Source organism: Ostreococcus lucimarinus, chromosome 12 (assembly GCF_000092065.1).
Source record: "Ostreococcus lucimarinus CCE9901 chromosome 12, complete sequence".
Taxonomy (NCBI): Eukaryota; Viridiplantae; Chlorophyta; class Mamiellophyceae; order Mamiellales; family Bathycoccaceae; genus Ostreococcus; species Ostreococcus sp. 'lucimarinus'.
The window spans coordinates 85160-99052 of record NC_009366.1 but is presented as its reverse complement, the minus strand read 5'-3'; the positions used below and the strand labels follow the sequence as shown (position 1 = coordinate 99052).

The window sequence follows — 13893 nt, the reverse complement described above, 5'->3', positions numbered from 1 at the left end:
TCGACGGCGCGTCGTCACATACATAGATATTCGCTTTCCCAATCTCTCCGCGCGTCCCGAAGATTGTAGTAATCAGCCCTCTGGAAGTCGCACACCCGCGCGCGGCGAGCGTCGCGCGATCGCGAGCGCCCGCGGCGCGAGCGGCGAAACCGTCGCCCTCGCGCGGCTCGATGTTCGCCGCGCTGAGCGCGCGCGCGCGCGCGCGTCAAAACGACGACGCGATTCCGGCTTGGCAATCGAAAGCCAAGTCGCGCAAGCGCGCGCGCGACGACGGCGATAAGAGCGCGAACGACGACGACTCGAGAGCCAGCGAGACGGGAACGATATATCTCACGGTCGAGTGGCTGTCGCGCACGCGGGGACGCTCGAATGAGTTGTTCGCGGAGACGCCGCAGTGCGCGGACGTCGCGATCGAGGTGAGCGAGAGCGTCACGGGACGAGCGCTCGTGGAGGCGTGCGTGCAGTTGCCACCGGGCGCGACGGACGCGATGTCGCTGTTGCAGTGGGGGAATTTGAAGCTGGACGATGGGGTTTTACACGGGCAGGAAGACGGAGGGTGGTCGTTGGACGTGCGAGCGACGCCGCCGGTGAGGCTAAAGCTGACGGTGCCAAACGGGACGCTGTTGAAGCATCCAGCGCTGGTGAAGGAGACGCGAGGGAAGCAAAGCGTGCCGAAGGAGCTTCTCTCCGATGCGAACGCGCTCAAGGAGGACTTAAACGATCCTTCGAGCGTGAGTAAGGAGACAGACAAGGCGGAGGTGGTGGAGCGGAGTCGACGAGCGTTGCATCCGGGACGAACCGACGATCACGGCATCGCGGCGCTTTTGAACGATCACAAAGTGTTTTATGGGAAAAAGGCGAACATGGGCTCGTTCGTGGACGTGGGCTCGGGATGCGGATCTCTAGCGGCCGGTCTAGCGCGCGCGTTCCCGGGTATCAACGTGTGCGGCATCGAGTGCCAAGACGAGTTGATTAATCAATCGCGCTTGAGATTTCGCGACGTCGATTTCATTCACGATCAAGCAGAGAATGTGTTGCACACGTGTCGCAGCGCCAAAGTGGTCCTGGCGACGACGCAGAATTTCGACTACGAGACGACGAATTACATATTGCGCGTCGCCGCCGAGCTCCCGCTCCTCACGCACTTGATAATCAACGAGCCGTACCTGTGTCGACCGGCGTGTCGCACCAACCTAAAGCTGTGCTGCTGCTTCGAACCATTAGAAACGCGAGAGATCAAAACGCACTGGGGGAATTCGACCCTGAGCTTTACCATTTACAAACGTCACGTGCGTTGGCCGTACGGCGCCAACGCGTTGCCTCGAGGCGCCGACACCGCCGTCGCTTTGATGGAAGGGAACGTCAACGAAATGTTCTTGAAAAAAACCGACAACTCGCAAGAGAACTCGGTGGACTAGCCGTTCGCACATCGCTTAGAATTTGAAATGGTTTCGCCTAGTATTCAGAACGCGCCGTCTTCGTCTCGGCTTGACGCCGGCCAACCGCCTCACTTCACCGCGCGCTTCGTGACGCGCCCGCGCGCGACGATGTCGTCAGCGCCCCCTCCGGCGGTGCAGAAGAACAAATCCAAGGAATTTTACGATTTGGTTCGACGTATAGGTGAGAGAACGCGACGGAGATGTCGCGAAAGCGAGTGAGATTGTCCCGCTGCGTGCGATTGTCCCGCGACAATGCATCGACGACTGACGCGCGCGCGCGCGCGAAATATCCAAACAGGGGAGTGTAAGAGCAAGACAGATGAAGACGTCATCATGCAGCGCGAGTCGATGTACCTTCGAGCGCTGCTACAGCAGCCCAAGATTGATAAAATGAAGATCAAGGAAGTCATGCTGCGGTTGATGTATCTGGAAATGCTCGGTCACGACGCGTCGTTCGGACACATACACGCGGTGAAAGCGTGCGTGGAGAGCGACATCGCGATAAAACGAGCGGGGTACCTGGCGACGACGTCGTTTTTAAACGAAGATCACGATTTGATCATTTTAATCGTGAACACGGTGCAGCAAGATTTAAAGAGCGATGATTATTTGGTCGTGTGCGCGGCGTTGACGGCCATCATGCGGTTGGTGAACGAGGATACGGTGCCGGCGGTGTTGCCGCAAGTTACATCATTGCTCATGCATCCCGTGGCCCACGTGCGGAAGAAGGCGGTGATGGCACTCATGCGATTTTATCAAAAGAGTCCGCAGAGTGTGAGTCATTTACACGGCAAGTTTCGAGAGATGATTTGCGATAAGGATCCAAGCGTCATGTCCGCGGCTGTGTGTGCTTTACACGAACTGGTGGCGCACGATCCCGAACCACACAAGAATTTGTCGTCGAGCTTCGTGAGCGTGCTCAAGCAAGTCATCGATCGAAGATTACCAAAGTCGTACGAATACCACAGGACGCCGGCTCCGTTTGTGCAAATCAAGTTATTGAAGATATTAGCAATCTTAGGCGCTCATGACAAGACCACGAGCAGCGAGATGTATAATGTTTTGGAAGACACGCTCGCGCGGGCGACAGACTCTAAGAACCAAATAGGTAACGCTCTGGTGTACGAATCGGTGAGGACAATCACAAGCATCTATCCAAACCCGCAATTGTTGGCGCAGTGCGCGATGGTGATATCTCGGTTCATCAAGAGCTCAAACAACAATTTGAAATATGCTGGCTTGAATACACTGGCATGTATAGTAAACGTCAATCCGCAGTACGCGGCAGAGCATCAGATGGCGGTCGTGGACTGCTTGGAAGACTCCGACGAGACGTTGCGCAAAAAGACGCTCGACTTGCTCTACAAGATGACAAAACCAAACAACGTGGAGGTGATCGTCGAGCGTATGTTGGCCTTTTTGAAACGGGACGGCGACAAATATAGCGATCAGTACGTGCGAGAGGAGACGGCTTCACGTGTCGCAGAACTCGCGGAGAGATATGCCCCCGACGCAAAGTGGTACGTGGAAGTCATGACGGAACTCTTTGAGACGGCGGGCGACGTGGTAAAGCCATCCATCGGTCAGGGTTTAATGCGTCTATTAGCTGAAGGCACGGGAGATGATGCTATCGATGATCTTTCGCGCAAATCTGCCGTTAATGCGTACGTGAATTTGCTTCACAAGCCAAAACTTCCTCTCGTCTTGTTGAAGACGATGGTTTGGGTCCTCGGCGAGCTCGGGGAACTGAGCGGTCGGAACGCCGAGACGCTGATGGACATGCTCGTTGAAGTCACGGAGAAGCAAATTCATGGCCCCGCAGTTGAGACTTTAGTTTTGAGCGCCATAGCGAAGATAGCACGTCGCGCCAGTGGTGGGTTGAGCCCAAACGCGCGCGCATTCGTCGAGCAAAACGCGAAGAGCAAATTCGTAGAGAAGCAGCAACGTGCGCTCGAAGTCGATGTGCTCGTGGGTGAGGAGACGCAGATACTTTCGGGTGTCATCGCACCTTCCGCAGTAGATGTCAACGTGGATGCATCGCTGAGTATGCTGAATCAATACGTCTCAAATGCGCTCGCAAACGGTGCAAAGCCGTACCAGGAAAAGGCGCAACGAGACGCTGCGGCGGCGGCGGACGCCGAGGCACGCGTGCGTGCCATCGAGTCTCGAATGAAAGACACTACGAATGCATCGCGTGGGACGGGTCCTTTAGTGTTTGAGCATCATCAAACGACGCACTCGTCGGATATCGTCCCAGAAGGACTGCCGCCACCAATTCGACCCGCGGCGGCGGCGGCGCGAAAGAATGACTTGGAGTCGTTCCTCGGCGGGTTTGAGAACGTGCCCGCTCAACCGTCCGTTCGGCCACCAGAACACACGGCGGATGATACGAAGATGAAACTCGCAGACGCATTGTTCGGCGATGCGCCTGCCCCCACGCGCGCGAAAGAAGCAATCACGCCATTTGCGCCCCCACCGAGAGGCGCTGCGACGATGAAATCCGCTCAAGCGTCGCCACCGGCTGTGGATCTCTTATCGGAACTCGTCGTGCCCACGACGAGCGCAGCTCAAGCGTCAACATCCGTTGATCTACTTGCACAGGTAGATTTGATGTCCTTGACGCCTCCGAAGGCAACGCCGCCGAAGACGGGCGGTCAGGTTTCCTTGAGCGGAGGCACCGCGAAGGGAACGTCCGTAAAGGATCCTTTCGCCGATCTCTTTCCGCAAAACTAGCTTCCGTTCGCGTGTAACATGATTTTAGATTGATAAGCTCACAGGTTATGTGTTACAAGCTTGCATTTTCGAGCGATGCTCTGTCGAGAGCGCAACGTTCTCGGAGGACTAAATACTATGTGTTTGTTGTCGAGTTCGTGAATCGGAGACTTGACGCAGCTCTTGCGAAATGTCTACTTCTTCTTCGCGGCAGCCTTTTGCATGTCTTCGAACTGACGAAGACCCGGGCCGAGAATGTTGTACGCCACCCAGCCGAGAACCGGGGCGAACACAAAAAAGATGGCGATGCGGCCATCGATGCCGGCGAGCTCACCGAGCTGTTCCGCAGCGTCGGAGGCTTCCGGCATGCCCATCAAAGCGGCAGCCGAGAGACCCGCACCCGCGAGCACACCCTTCTTCTTCGCGGCAGCCTTTTGCATGTCTTCGAACTGACGAAGACCCGGGCCGAGAATGTTGTACGCCACCCAGCCGAGAACCGGGGCGAACACAAAAAAGATGGCGATGCGGCCATCGATGCCAGCGAGGGTGCCAATTTCTTGAGCCGCATCAGACGCTTCCGGCATGCCCATCAAAGCGGCAGCCGAGAGACCCGCACCCGCGAGCACACCCTTCTTCTTCGCGGCAGCCTTTTGCATGTCTTCGAACTGACGAAGACCCGGGCCGAGAATGTTGTACGCCACCCAGCCGAGAACCGGGGCGAACACAAAAAAGATGGCGATGCGGCCATCGATGCCGGCGAGCTCACCGAGCTGTTCCGCAGCGTCGGAGGCTTCCGGCATGCCCATCAAAGCGGCAGCCGAGAGACCCGCACCCGCGAGCACACCCTTCTTCTTCGCGGCAGCCTTTTGCATGTCTTCGAACTGACGAAGACCCGGGCCGAGAATGTTGTACGCCACCCAGCCGAGAACCGGGGCGAACACAAAAAAGATGGCGATGCGGCCATCGATGCCGGCAAGATCCGCAACGTTTTGAGCCGCATCAGACGCTTCCGGCATGCCCATCAAGGCACTCGCCGTCAAGCCGCCCGCCAGCGCGCCGGCGGCGCGCTTCTTGCTCGACTTTGCGTTCACCGCTTGCATGTTTTCAAGCTGTCTCAACCCCGGGGAGAGAATGTTATACGCCACCCAACCCAAGACCGGTCCAAACACCGCCAAGAAGATGAGCGGGCGTCCATCGAGCGCGGTTTGCATCAACTCTTGCGCCGCGTCGGCGCGATCCGCGAAAAACATGGAAGCCGCCGTCGCCATAGCCGCCGTCTACGATCGCGAAAGCACCGCATCGCGCGTCACGTCGTCAGTCATTCGTTCACACATTTTACCTTTCGCCCTTTCTCCGCCCTCACGCGTCGCATCGCCGTCAGCGTTCGACCGAACGCGTCGTTTTCCAGCGCGCGCCATTTATCCAGATATCGATCGCACCCCCGTCCGATCGATCGCTTCGTCGCCCTCGCGCGTCCATCGACGCCCGCGCGCGTTCGCGCGTCCTACCGCGCGACGCATCGAATTCTTGCGCATCGCGCCCGCGGTCGTTCGCGCGCACCTGTCCTCGTCTGACGACGTCGTCGTCCGTCGCGAATTCATCCTCGACGACCGCGGACGTCCGCGCGCGCGCGATGACGCGCGCGCTTTGCGCCGTGCGCGCCGTGCGCCTCGCGCGCGCGGGCGCGCGGGCGGGGAGCGTGATTTGCGTGCGCGTCAACGTGAGCATCGTGTGCGGCGCGGTGTGTCGCGCGCGTCGTCGCCGAGTGTCGATCGCGTCGCGCCCGCGATCCGAACGGTGGGCGGATACGAGCGGATCTCGACCTCGATCGTCGTATTCCGCGGGTTTTTGATGGTGATTTATAAGTGTCGTGTCACTGAATGCTCGTACGACGTGTGATGATTGATGGTTTTGACGTTGGTTCGCGATTACACGCGCGGACGAGCTCTCGTCGTCGCGATGAGGCGAATGTTGTATCGGCGTGCGCGACTCGAGAAACGCGCGGGCGCGCGGTGGGACGAACGCCCGGACCGCGACACGCGCGCGCGGTGGTCTCGAGATGCGACGCGCGTCGGCTAGCTCTACTACTTTTGGTTTGAAATTCTCCTCCGTCTCTTCTCTTCTCTTCTCTCTCTTCTCCTCTCCTCTGTCTCCGTCTCCGCGCGCGCGCGCTGCGTTTCCCTCTTTCTCTCTCCCCTCTGTGTGTGTGTTTCTATTTGGTGCTGATCGCTCTATTTTTTCCCCTTGGCCGCCGGGAGCGCCTTGGGCGCCGCGGCGGCTTCGTCCGGCTGCGCGAGCTTTTTAAACTCTGTGAGCACGGGGTATATATTCTCGAACGCCTGGTATATATCCTCGCGACGCTTGCCGCCGGTCAACACAATCTTCCCCGACACGAAGATTAAGAGCACAATCTTGGGCATTTGCATGCGGTAAATCAAACCCGGAAAGAGTTCGGGCTCGTACTGCGCGAAGTGGCCGTGCTGCCAAGCCAAGCCTTCCAATCGAATCGGAAACTGCACGTCGCACGAACCGACCATGTTTTGAATCTTAAAGTCTTTGAATTGCGCGGGAAATCCGAGCTTGATGATGACCTTGGCGTATTTTCGCGCCGCCTCGCGCGCCAACGCCTCCGTCTTCGCGCCCGTGCACACCATCTTGCCCGAGCTGAAAATCAACGCCGTCGTCTTCGGATTACGAATCCGCATGATCGCCGCCGCGAATCGCTACGCGCATTCAAACCACCGTCGTTCGTCGTCAGTCATCGTCGCACCCATCGCGCGCGTTTCGCGCGTCTCTCGCCGCGTCGCCTTAGGGTTGCCGCACCTTTGGATTATACTCGACGTTTCTCGCGTGAAACGCGATCGTCTTCAGATCCAGCTTACAGTCCAGGTTCACCGTCGCCACGATATTCCTACGCGCGCGCATCGCGTCGTCAGTCCATCGCCCTCGCGACGCTCGCTTCGCCTTCGTCCGCGCCGCTTCCCGCGCGCGCCGAATGCGTCGCGCCAATTGAATTCCGCGCCGAATGAATTCCCTCGCCGCGCCTCCCCGACGCCGCGCTCTTCCGCGCGTCGAGCGCCGCGCGCGAGTGCGCGCGGGTTTTCGCCTCGCTCGACACGCACTGCAGCACCGGCACGATCCCGCTCGGGTGCACGCTCCGGTCGACCGCGTCCTCGCCCGCCTCGACGATCGCGGTGAGATCTTCGTCCTCCGCGTCGCTCATCGCGCGCTCGCGATCGCGCGTCGACGCGTCGGATCGGCGCGCCGCGATCGCGCGCGTCGAGACGCCGTCGACGACGCGCGCGAGACGACGCGACGGACGCCGCGCGACGCCGAGTGCGGATTCGATCGACGCGCGGCACTCGACGTCGACGCGCGGCGCGCGCGCGCGCGCGGCGATGGACGACGGCGAGATCGTGGGACAGATCGGGGAGGGCGCGTTCGGACGCGTGATGTACGCGCGGACGACGGCGGGTGCGCGCGAGGCGCGGCGCGACGGATGATTCGCGACGCGATCGAACGACGAGGGCGCGCGAGGACGCGACGAGGGCGCGAGGACTGACGGGACGCGCGCGCGCGCGCTTGATGCAGGTCGAGTGTACGCGATTAAGACGTTCAAGACGCCGCCCGTGCGACGGGACGCGAAGACGGGGGCGATCGCGAGGGATCAAGTCGTGGGACTGCCGACGCCGACGTTTCGCGAGGTGACGACGCTGCGAGCGATGAAGCACGAAAACATCGTGCACTTGCACCGGGTGATCGTGAATAAGGAGGAACGGTCGCTGTCGTTGGCGATAGATTACGCGGAGTACGATTTGGGGGTGATATTGACGTGGCATCGAAGGCATCGACGGTTGGTGTCGAGACGGATGGTGAAGAGCGCGACGTGGCAGTTGTTGCACGGATTGCATTATTTGCACTCGAATTGGATCATGCACAGGGACATAAAGCCGCAAAACGTGCTCGTGATGGGCGATGGGAGCGAGTGCGGGGTGGTGAAGATTGCCGATTTCGGTTTGGCGCGGTTCGTGGACCCGGGGACTTTGCTCAAGCCGTTGCACGAAAACGGACCAGTGGTGACTTTGTGGTATCGCGCGCCCGAGCTGTTGCTCGGGGCGCGACATTACACGCGTGCGGTCGACATTTGGGCCGCTGGGTGCATTTTCGCCGAACTCTGCACGCTCGTCGTGCCGTTCAAGGGCGTGCCGAAGGGTAAGGAGGACCCGAGAACGATGTACCAAGAGGAGCAAATCGAAGCCATCGTGAGATGCAAAGGCACGCCGAGCGAAGAGACGTGGCCTTTGCTCAGGGAACATCCGTATTACGAACGCGCGAAGAAGTTCTTTTATCCGCCCGAGCACCCCGAGGGCGTTCCCGCGGACGAAAGCTCGCCGATGCGGAGCGATCCCGAACTCGCCGCCGTCTTCGACGAGCTCTGCGCGTACGACCCCGAGCGACGTCCGACGGCGTTCGAGGCGCTCACGGCCATGGATTACTTCGCCAAGACCGAACCGGAGCCGACGAGGAACATATTTGATTACGAACTCGCCGCTGGCGAGCACAGAATCGTGTATCCACACCGTAAGATCACGCACGAGGGCGACAAACCGCCCGACGACGAGGCGAAGCCCGCGAGACACGACGCCAAGCGCGCGAAGCGTCAGTAGCGCGCGTTAGACGAGAACACACAAAACATAGCGACATAGCATTTCTTTTAGCGAATAGCGATCGGCAGCGCGCACATTAGACTATACAGATATCATTTCATGAGAATACACTACGCGCGCCCGCTCGTTCGCCGCTTCGACGTCGTCGCTACTTCTTCGGCGCGTACTTCTCATCCGTCACCCAACTAAACGTCCGCATCTCCTTCAACAACGCCTCCTTCTTCGCGTTCGCGTGCTCCTCGTTCCTTCTCTGCCGTTCGTTCTCGATCTCGTTCTCGCGTCGATACTCCTTCTTGTGGTGCAAGCACTCCACGTAATCCTCGCGAAACTTAAAGCACGCGCTTCGATCGTCCGCCTCGTTCACGCACTGCGCGTCGTCGTCGTTCGTCAGTCTCTCGTCGTTCGATTCGCGCTCGCGCGTTCGCGCGCGTCGTCGTCGTCGTCGTCGTCGTCGTCGTCGTCGTCGTTCGTTCGCGTCGATCGTTTAGGGCTCGTCGCGCGTCCGCGCGCCCTCGCGCGCGCCTCGCGCGCGCGCGCACCTTGGTGAACTCGCGCCAGACCGGCGCGCATCGCCCCTCGCTCCCGCGCGCGCCGAATCCGCTCGCCATCGCCGGCGCGTCGCGCGCGCGCGTGTGCCGAGCGGCGCGGTTCGCGTCGCCATCGCGCGACGCGATGGACGACTCGTTCGCGTCCGCGCGCGGCGAGCTGGAGGACGACGGCGACGGCGACGACGATCGCGCGCGCGTCGACGGCGCGCGACGGCGCGTCGACGGCGCGCGCGCGTCGGGACGCGAGGGCGATGATTTCGGCGACGACGACGACGAGGACGACGAGGACGACGACGACGACGTCGGCGCGCTGCTGGCGTCGACGACGCGGTCGCTGACTGAAAAACTGCGGCAGACGTGCGACGCGCTGCGCGAGAGCGAGCGTCGACGGACGCGAGGGGAAGAGGACGCGGCGGCGGCGAGGCGAGCGACGCGCGACGCGTCGGACGCGCTCGAGCGCGAGCGCGAGGCGCGGCTCGACGCGGAGCGGCGCGCGAGGGACGCCGAGCGAGCGTTGGATGAGACGAGGACGCGTGGGGCGGGAGACGTGGAGTCGCTGCGAAGGGAGCTCAGGGAGGCGAGGACGGCGGGGACGAATCGCGCCGAGGCGGACGCGCGCGCGTACGACGTCGCCGAGGCGCGAGCGGTGGCGAGCGTGGCGGTGGCGGACTTAGAGCGCGCGCGTCGCGAGTTCGCGAAGGAGTGGAGGACGCGGGAGATGGAGTACGAGGCGACGGTGCGCGATTTAGAGCGTCGGGTGTCGAGCTTGAACGCGCGACTGGCGGCGACGAGCGACGACGTCGAGCGCGCGCTCGAACGCGCGTCGGCGAGACGGCACTCGACGCCGTCGCCGACGATGAAATCGCCGCCGTCGAAGATGGCGTCGCCGCAAAGCGTCGACGTGGGTGAACTTCGAGAGCGACTGAGTGAGGAACAGGAGAGCCGAGTCGCGACGCACGCCAAGATTTTGGATTTATGTCGCGGTAGACGCGAGATGGCGCGCGAGATTTTAGATTTGTCGTCGTGCGACGTCGGTCGGGGCGAAGCAGAGAACACCCACACGGCGCTCGCGCGCGCGAGGGCTCACCGCGCCGAGGCGGAAGCGCTCGCCGCCGCGCTCGCCGAACGCGTCGACGTCCTCGAGCGCGCTCGCGTCGTCGATCTTCGCGACCTCGCCGCCGCGACGGCGTCGCTCGCGTCGCCGATCGCGTGAAAACGTGTAATGTTATGTAAATGTATGTAAATGTATGCCGCGGCACGCATCGAAGGTTGACGCTTGAAATCGTTCGCGAACCGTCGAGCGCCGTCGACGCGAAGCGCGTCAAATGTGCAAAGTCCACCGTTCGGGCGCTTAAATCGCGTCCGATGTCGACGAAAAGTTGGGAAAAGCTGGAGAACGAAAAGTTCTCGCCGTCGGCGCGAAAAGCATAAAGAAACCAAGCGATACCGGGGGTTCCTGACGTCTTCCGACATCGGTACTTATCCGGCCCACGCGGTCTTAACTGAGAAGTTCCGATGGGTTTCTGTGATTTTCCGCGGGTGTGGTCGCTTGATAACACCACGTGACGCACGACCCTTTAGCCGCGCACCACGCGGGGTCACGGCGCGAACGTTACGGGTACTTTTGACGCCGTGTCGGTACTTTAAGAGTCGAAAACCTATACATTCACAAAATGCACCCCTCAATTATCGCGTCATCGCATCGCCGCTCGCGATTAGGCGCTTAAAAACCTCGATGTACGTGAATGCATCGCCCTTTTTTCCTTTCGTTCCCTTTTCCACCCCCCCCCACCGCGCGCGCGCTCGAGATCGCCGATCGGCGAAAAACGAAAAACTCAACACGAAAACCGTGAGACCCCCCCCGGCGACCGACCAAAATTAACACACGGACGTCAGAAAATATCCACGTCGCACTGTTTACCCACACGCACCCGCCGATTCGATCCGAGGTGCCGCGCGCCCGTTGCCTCGGCACACGCGCGCGCTCGACCGCGCCGCCCGCCGCCGCCCGCGGCGCGCCCGCGACGCGCGCGACGCGCCCTCGAGCCGCGCGAACGCCCGAAACGCGAATCCGCGCGCTCGAGGCGTCGCGAACGCGTCGAACGCGGACGCGGACGCGCGAAGAGATAGCTCGCGACGCGTCGATCTTTCGTCGCGCGCGACGCGGTTCGCGATGCCGACGGCCGAAACGTCGCGTCGGTGCGTCGCGTGCGATATCGCGCGACGATCGTCGTCGCGACGCGCGCGCGCTGGGACGCGGTGGAGACGACGAGACGGGGGGACGGCGCGCGGGCGAATTTTAAATGGACGACGCGCGGCGACGGGCGCGCGGGCGTCGGCGTCGAGCGAGGACGGCTCGGGGGAGGGCGACGCGAATGGAATTCGAACGTGGGAACAAAAACAGAGCGGCTCGGGGCCGAAGATGCTGAAGATTTTCAGCGTGAACGACGTGTACGAGCTGGAAAATTTAAGCCGCCTGAGCGCGTTCGTGCGCGACAACACGAATCAGTACCGCGATCCGTTCATTTGCACTTTGAACGGTGATTTCCTGTCGCCGTCGCTGTTGTCGTCGTACGATCTCGGTGCCGCCGCGGTTTCGGTGATGAACGCGGTGCCGGTGACGCACGCGTGTTTGGGAAATCACGAGTTTGACCACTCGACGATGATTTTGGGACAGCGGCTGAGCGAGCTCGAGGCGACGGTTTTGAATTCAAACATCGTCAGTACGGACGATATGCACGGGCTGGACGAGAACGGTAATCGCGTGGGGGCGTTCGTGGACGATTTGCCGTCGACGGAAGTTTTGGAGTTGGGCGGTTTGCGCATCGGTCTGCTCGGCGTGTGCACGACGTCGACGCCGTTGTCGAGCGCGGTGAAGCCGCGAGGGGTGATTTTCAACGACGTCGTCCCGATCGTTCGCGATATCGTGCACGATTTCGACAACCCGAAAACGCCGAAGGACGCGGTGGATTTGACGATCGCGCTGACGCACCAGACGCTGTGCGAAGACGAGACGCTGGCGCGCGAAGTGCCGAATCTCGGGTTGATTTTAGGCGGCCACGAGCACCATCCGTTTCACGGCGCCATCGACGGGACGGACGTCTTGTGCTTGAAAGCGGGGATGGATAGCGAAAACGTCGTCATGGTCACCTTGGAGCTGGCGCCGAACGGGGAAGACGACGTTGAAGAGGCTTCGGGGAGCTCGCCGTCGAGCGGACGACGAGGCGCGGCGAGCGTGCCTCGCGCGATTCGCGTAGGCGCCCCGGGAGGGACGACATCGTACGACGAAAACGATGACGCAGTCACGCAAACACTAGCGGCATCTACGACGAACACGCGTCGCACGATGGAAGCTTCGCGAGTGAATGAATTCGGCGAAGAATTCATAGAGGAGGTCGTCGCCGGCGCGGCGTTTGAGACGTCGCGCGGCCCGGGCTGGGACGTGAAGTCGGGACCGGAGAGCACGGTGCGCGCGCGTCGTGGGAACGTTCACATCACCGCGACACTTCACTCTCTCTACGGCTACGAGCGCTGCGCCGAGATCGATCGCGACATCTGGGAACGCTCGGAGGTGTTGAGAGACTTGCACGAGTACGTCTTGCCGTTGCACGAACACGCCGAACGACTCGGTTTGTTGCCGCTGTCGAGTTTCGACGTGCGACAGCAGCAAACCACCCTCGGAACACTTTTTGCCACGATTCTACGCGACGAGTGTTGCGTGGACTTGTGCCTGTACAACTCAGGCGGCGTGCGCGCGAACAAGGTGTACGACGCGCCGTTGACGTACGGCGACTTTGTCGCCGAGGTGCCGTTTGAAAACAACATCATCACGCTTGAGATGAGCGGCGACGACATTCATCGCGCGTTGTCGTTCAGCGAGGAGCAAAAGACGGAAACTTGCTCGTGGGGCGGATATTTGTTGTGGGACAACGACGTCGCCGTGGAAATTCCCACAGACGCGGGTTCGGGTTTCGACAACTTGAACATTACGATTCGCGGCGAGCCGCTCGAGCGCGAACGCACGTATCGCGTCGTCACCTGGGCCGGTTTGCTCGACGGCGCAGACGGTATTCCCGCATTCGAAGAGGTCGGCGAACGCTTGGCGGCGAGTTTGGGCGTCGAAACAGGATCCATGTCGAGCGCCACGTTCAGCGCGGACGGCGTCCCGTTCAAGATTCTCATCATGCGTCATCTGTGTCGATGGCGTTGGGGGCAACTGAACGAGACGATTTCGTTCGAAGACATGGACACCGACGGCGACGGCGCGCTCGTCGCCGACGACGTGCGCGTGGCGCTCGAAAAGTTCACCGAAAGTGCGTCGAGCAGGCAAGAGGCGGACAGCATGATTCGTCTCTTCGACGTCGACGGCGACGGGAAAATTTCCAAACACGAGTGGCTGGCGATTCTCGAATCGTGCGCGCCTTTGGCGTGACTTTCTTTCTTTCTGTACATTATTATCGCAACAATACGCTGTATCACTAGACTACTATACGCTATACTTTTAAACGCAGTTGTAATATCCCAATT

The 13893-nt window shown here is 60.8% G+C and overlaps 8 protein-coding genes across 8 annotated transcripts; 5 read left to right on the top strand and 3 right to left on the bottom strand.

The window, feature by feature from the left end:
- Window positions 1-170: 170 nt before the first annotated feature.
- OSTLU_26719 (predicted protein) lies at window positions 171-1418 on the top strand (the record flags this gene model as incomplete). The annotated part of the gene is made up of 1 exon (XM_001420715.1): window positions 171-1418. The coding sequence occupies one exon, from the start codon at window positions 171-173 to the stop codon at window positions 1416-1418; it is 1248 nt and encodes a 415-aa protein (XP_001420752.1).
- A 129-nt stretch (window positions 1419-1547) lies between these two features.
- Window positions 1548-3554, top strand: OSTLU_39338 (predicted protein; the record flags this gene model as incomplete). Its single annotated transcript, XM_001420714.1, has 2 exons — window positions 1548-1620; window positions 1738-3554. Coding segments are annotated over 2 exons (1890 nt in total), but the record flags the coding sequence as incomplete, so codon positions are not given.
- A 670-nt stretch (window positions 3555-4224) lies between these two features.
- On the bottom strand, window positions 4225-5909 carry psbY (possible psbY, PSII-Y, photosystem II polypeptide). Its single transcript, XM_001420548.1, has 2 exons — window positions 5712-5909; window positions 4225-5428 (listed from the first exon to the last, which is right to left on the bottom strand). The coding sequence occupies exons 1-2, from the start codon at window positions 5877-5879 to the stop codon at window positions 4346-4348; spliced, it is 1251 nt and encodes a 416-aa protein (XP_001420585.1). The 5' UTR covers window positions 5880-5909; the 3' UTR covers window positions 4225-4345.
- A 144-nt stretch (window positions 5910-6053) lies between these two features.
- Window positions 6054-7486, bottom strand: GTF3501 (predicted protein). Its single transcript, XM_001420547.1, has 3 exons — window positions 7274-7486; window positions 6975-7062; window positions 6054-6874 (listed from the first exon to the last, which is right to left on the bottom strand). The coding sequence occupies exons 1-3, from the start codon at window positions 7372-7374 to the stop codon at window positions 6383-6385; spliced, it is 681 nt and encodes a 226-aa protein (XP_001420584.1). The 5' UTR covers window positions 7375-7486; the 3' UTR covers window positions 6054-6382.
- A 63-nt stretch (window positions 7487-7549) lies between these two features.
- On the top strand, window positions 7550-8818 carry OSTLU_17513 (predicted protein; the record flags this gene model as incomplete). The annotated part of the gene is made up of 2 exons (XM_001420713.1): window positions 7550-7625; window positions 7743-8818. The coding sequence occupies 2 exons, from the start codon at window positions 7550-7552 to the stop codon at window positions 8816-8818; spliced, it is 1152 nt and encodes a 383-aa protein (XP_001420750.1).
- A 148-nt stretch (window positions 8819-8966) lies between these two features.
- Window positions 8967-9426, bottom strand: OSTLU_26714 (predicted protein; the record flags this gene model as incomplete). The annotated part of the gene is made up of 2 exons (XM_001420546.1): window positions 8967-9185; window positions 9358-9426. 2 exons carry the CDS (start codon window positions 9424-9426, stop codon window positions 8967-8969), a joined length of 288 nt encoding a protein of 95 aa, XP_001420583.1.
- A 64-nt stretch (window positions 9427-9490) lies between these two features.
- On the top strand, window positions 9491-10579 carry OSTLU_26713 (predicted protein; the record flags this gene model as incomplete). The annotated part of the gene is made up of 1 exon (XM_001420712.1): window positions 9491-10579. One exon carries the CDS (start codon window positions 9491-9493, stop codon window positions 10577-10579), a length of 1089 nt encoding a protein of 362 aa, XP_001420749.1.
- A 781-nt stretch (window positions 10580-11360) lies between these two features.
- Window positions 11361-13878, top strand: OSTLU_26712 (predicted protein). Its single transcript, XM_001420711.1, has one exon. It carries the CDS (start codon window positions 11789-11791, stop codon window positions 13796-13798), a length of 2010 nt encoding a protein of 669 aa, XP_001420748.1. The 5' UTR covers window positions 11361-11788; the 3' UTR covers window positions 13799-13878.
- Window positions 13879-13893: the final 15 nt, after the last annotated feature.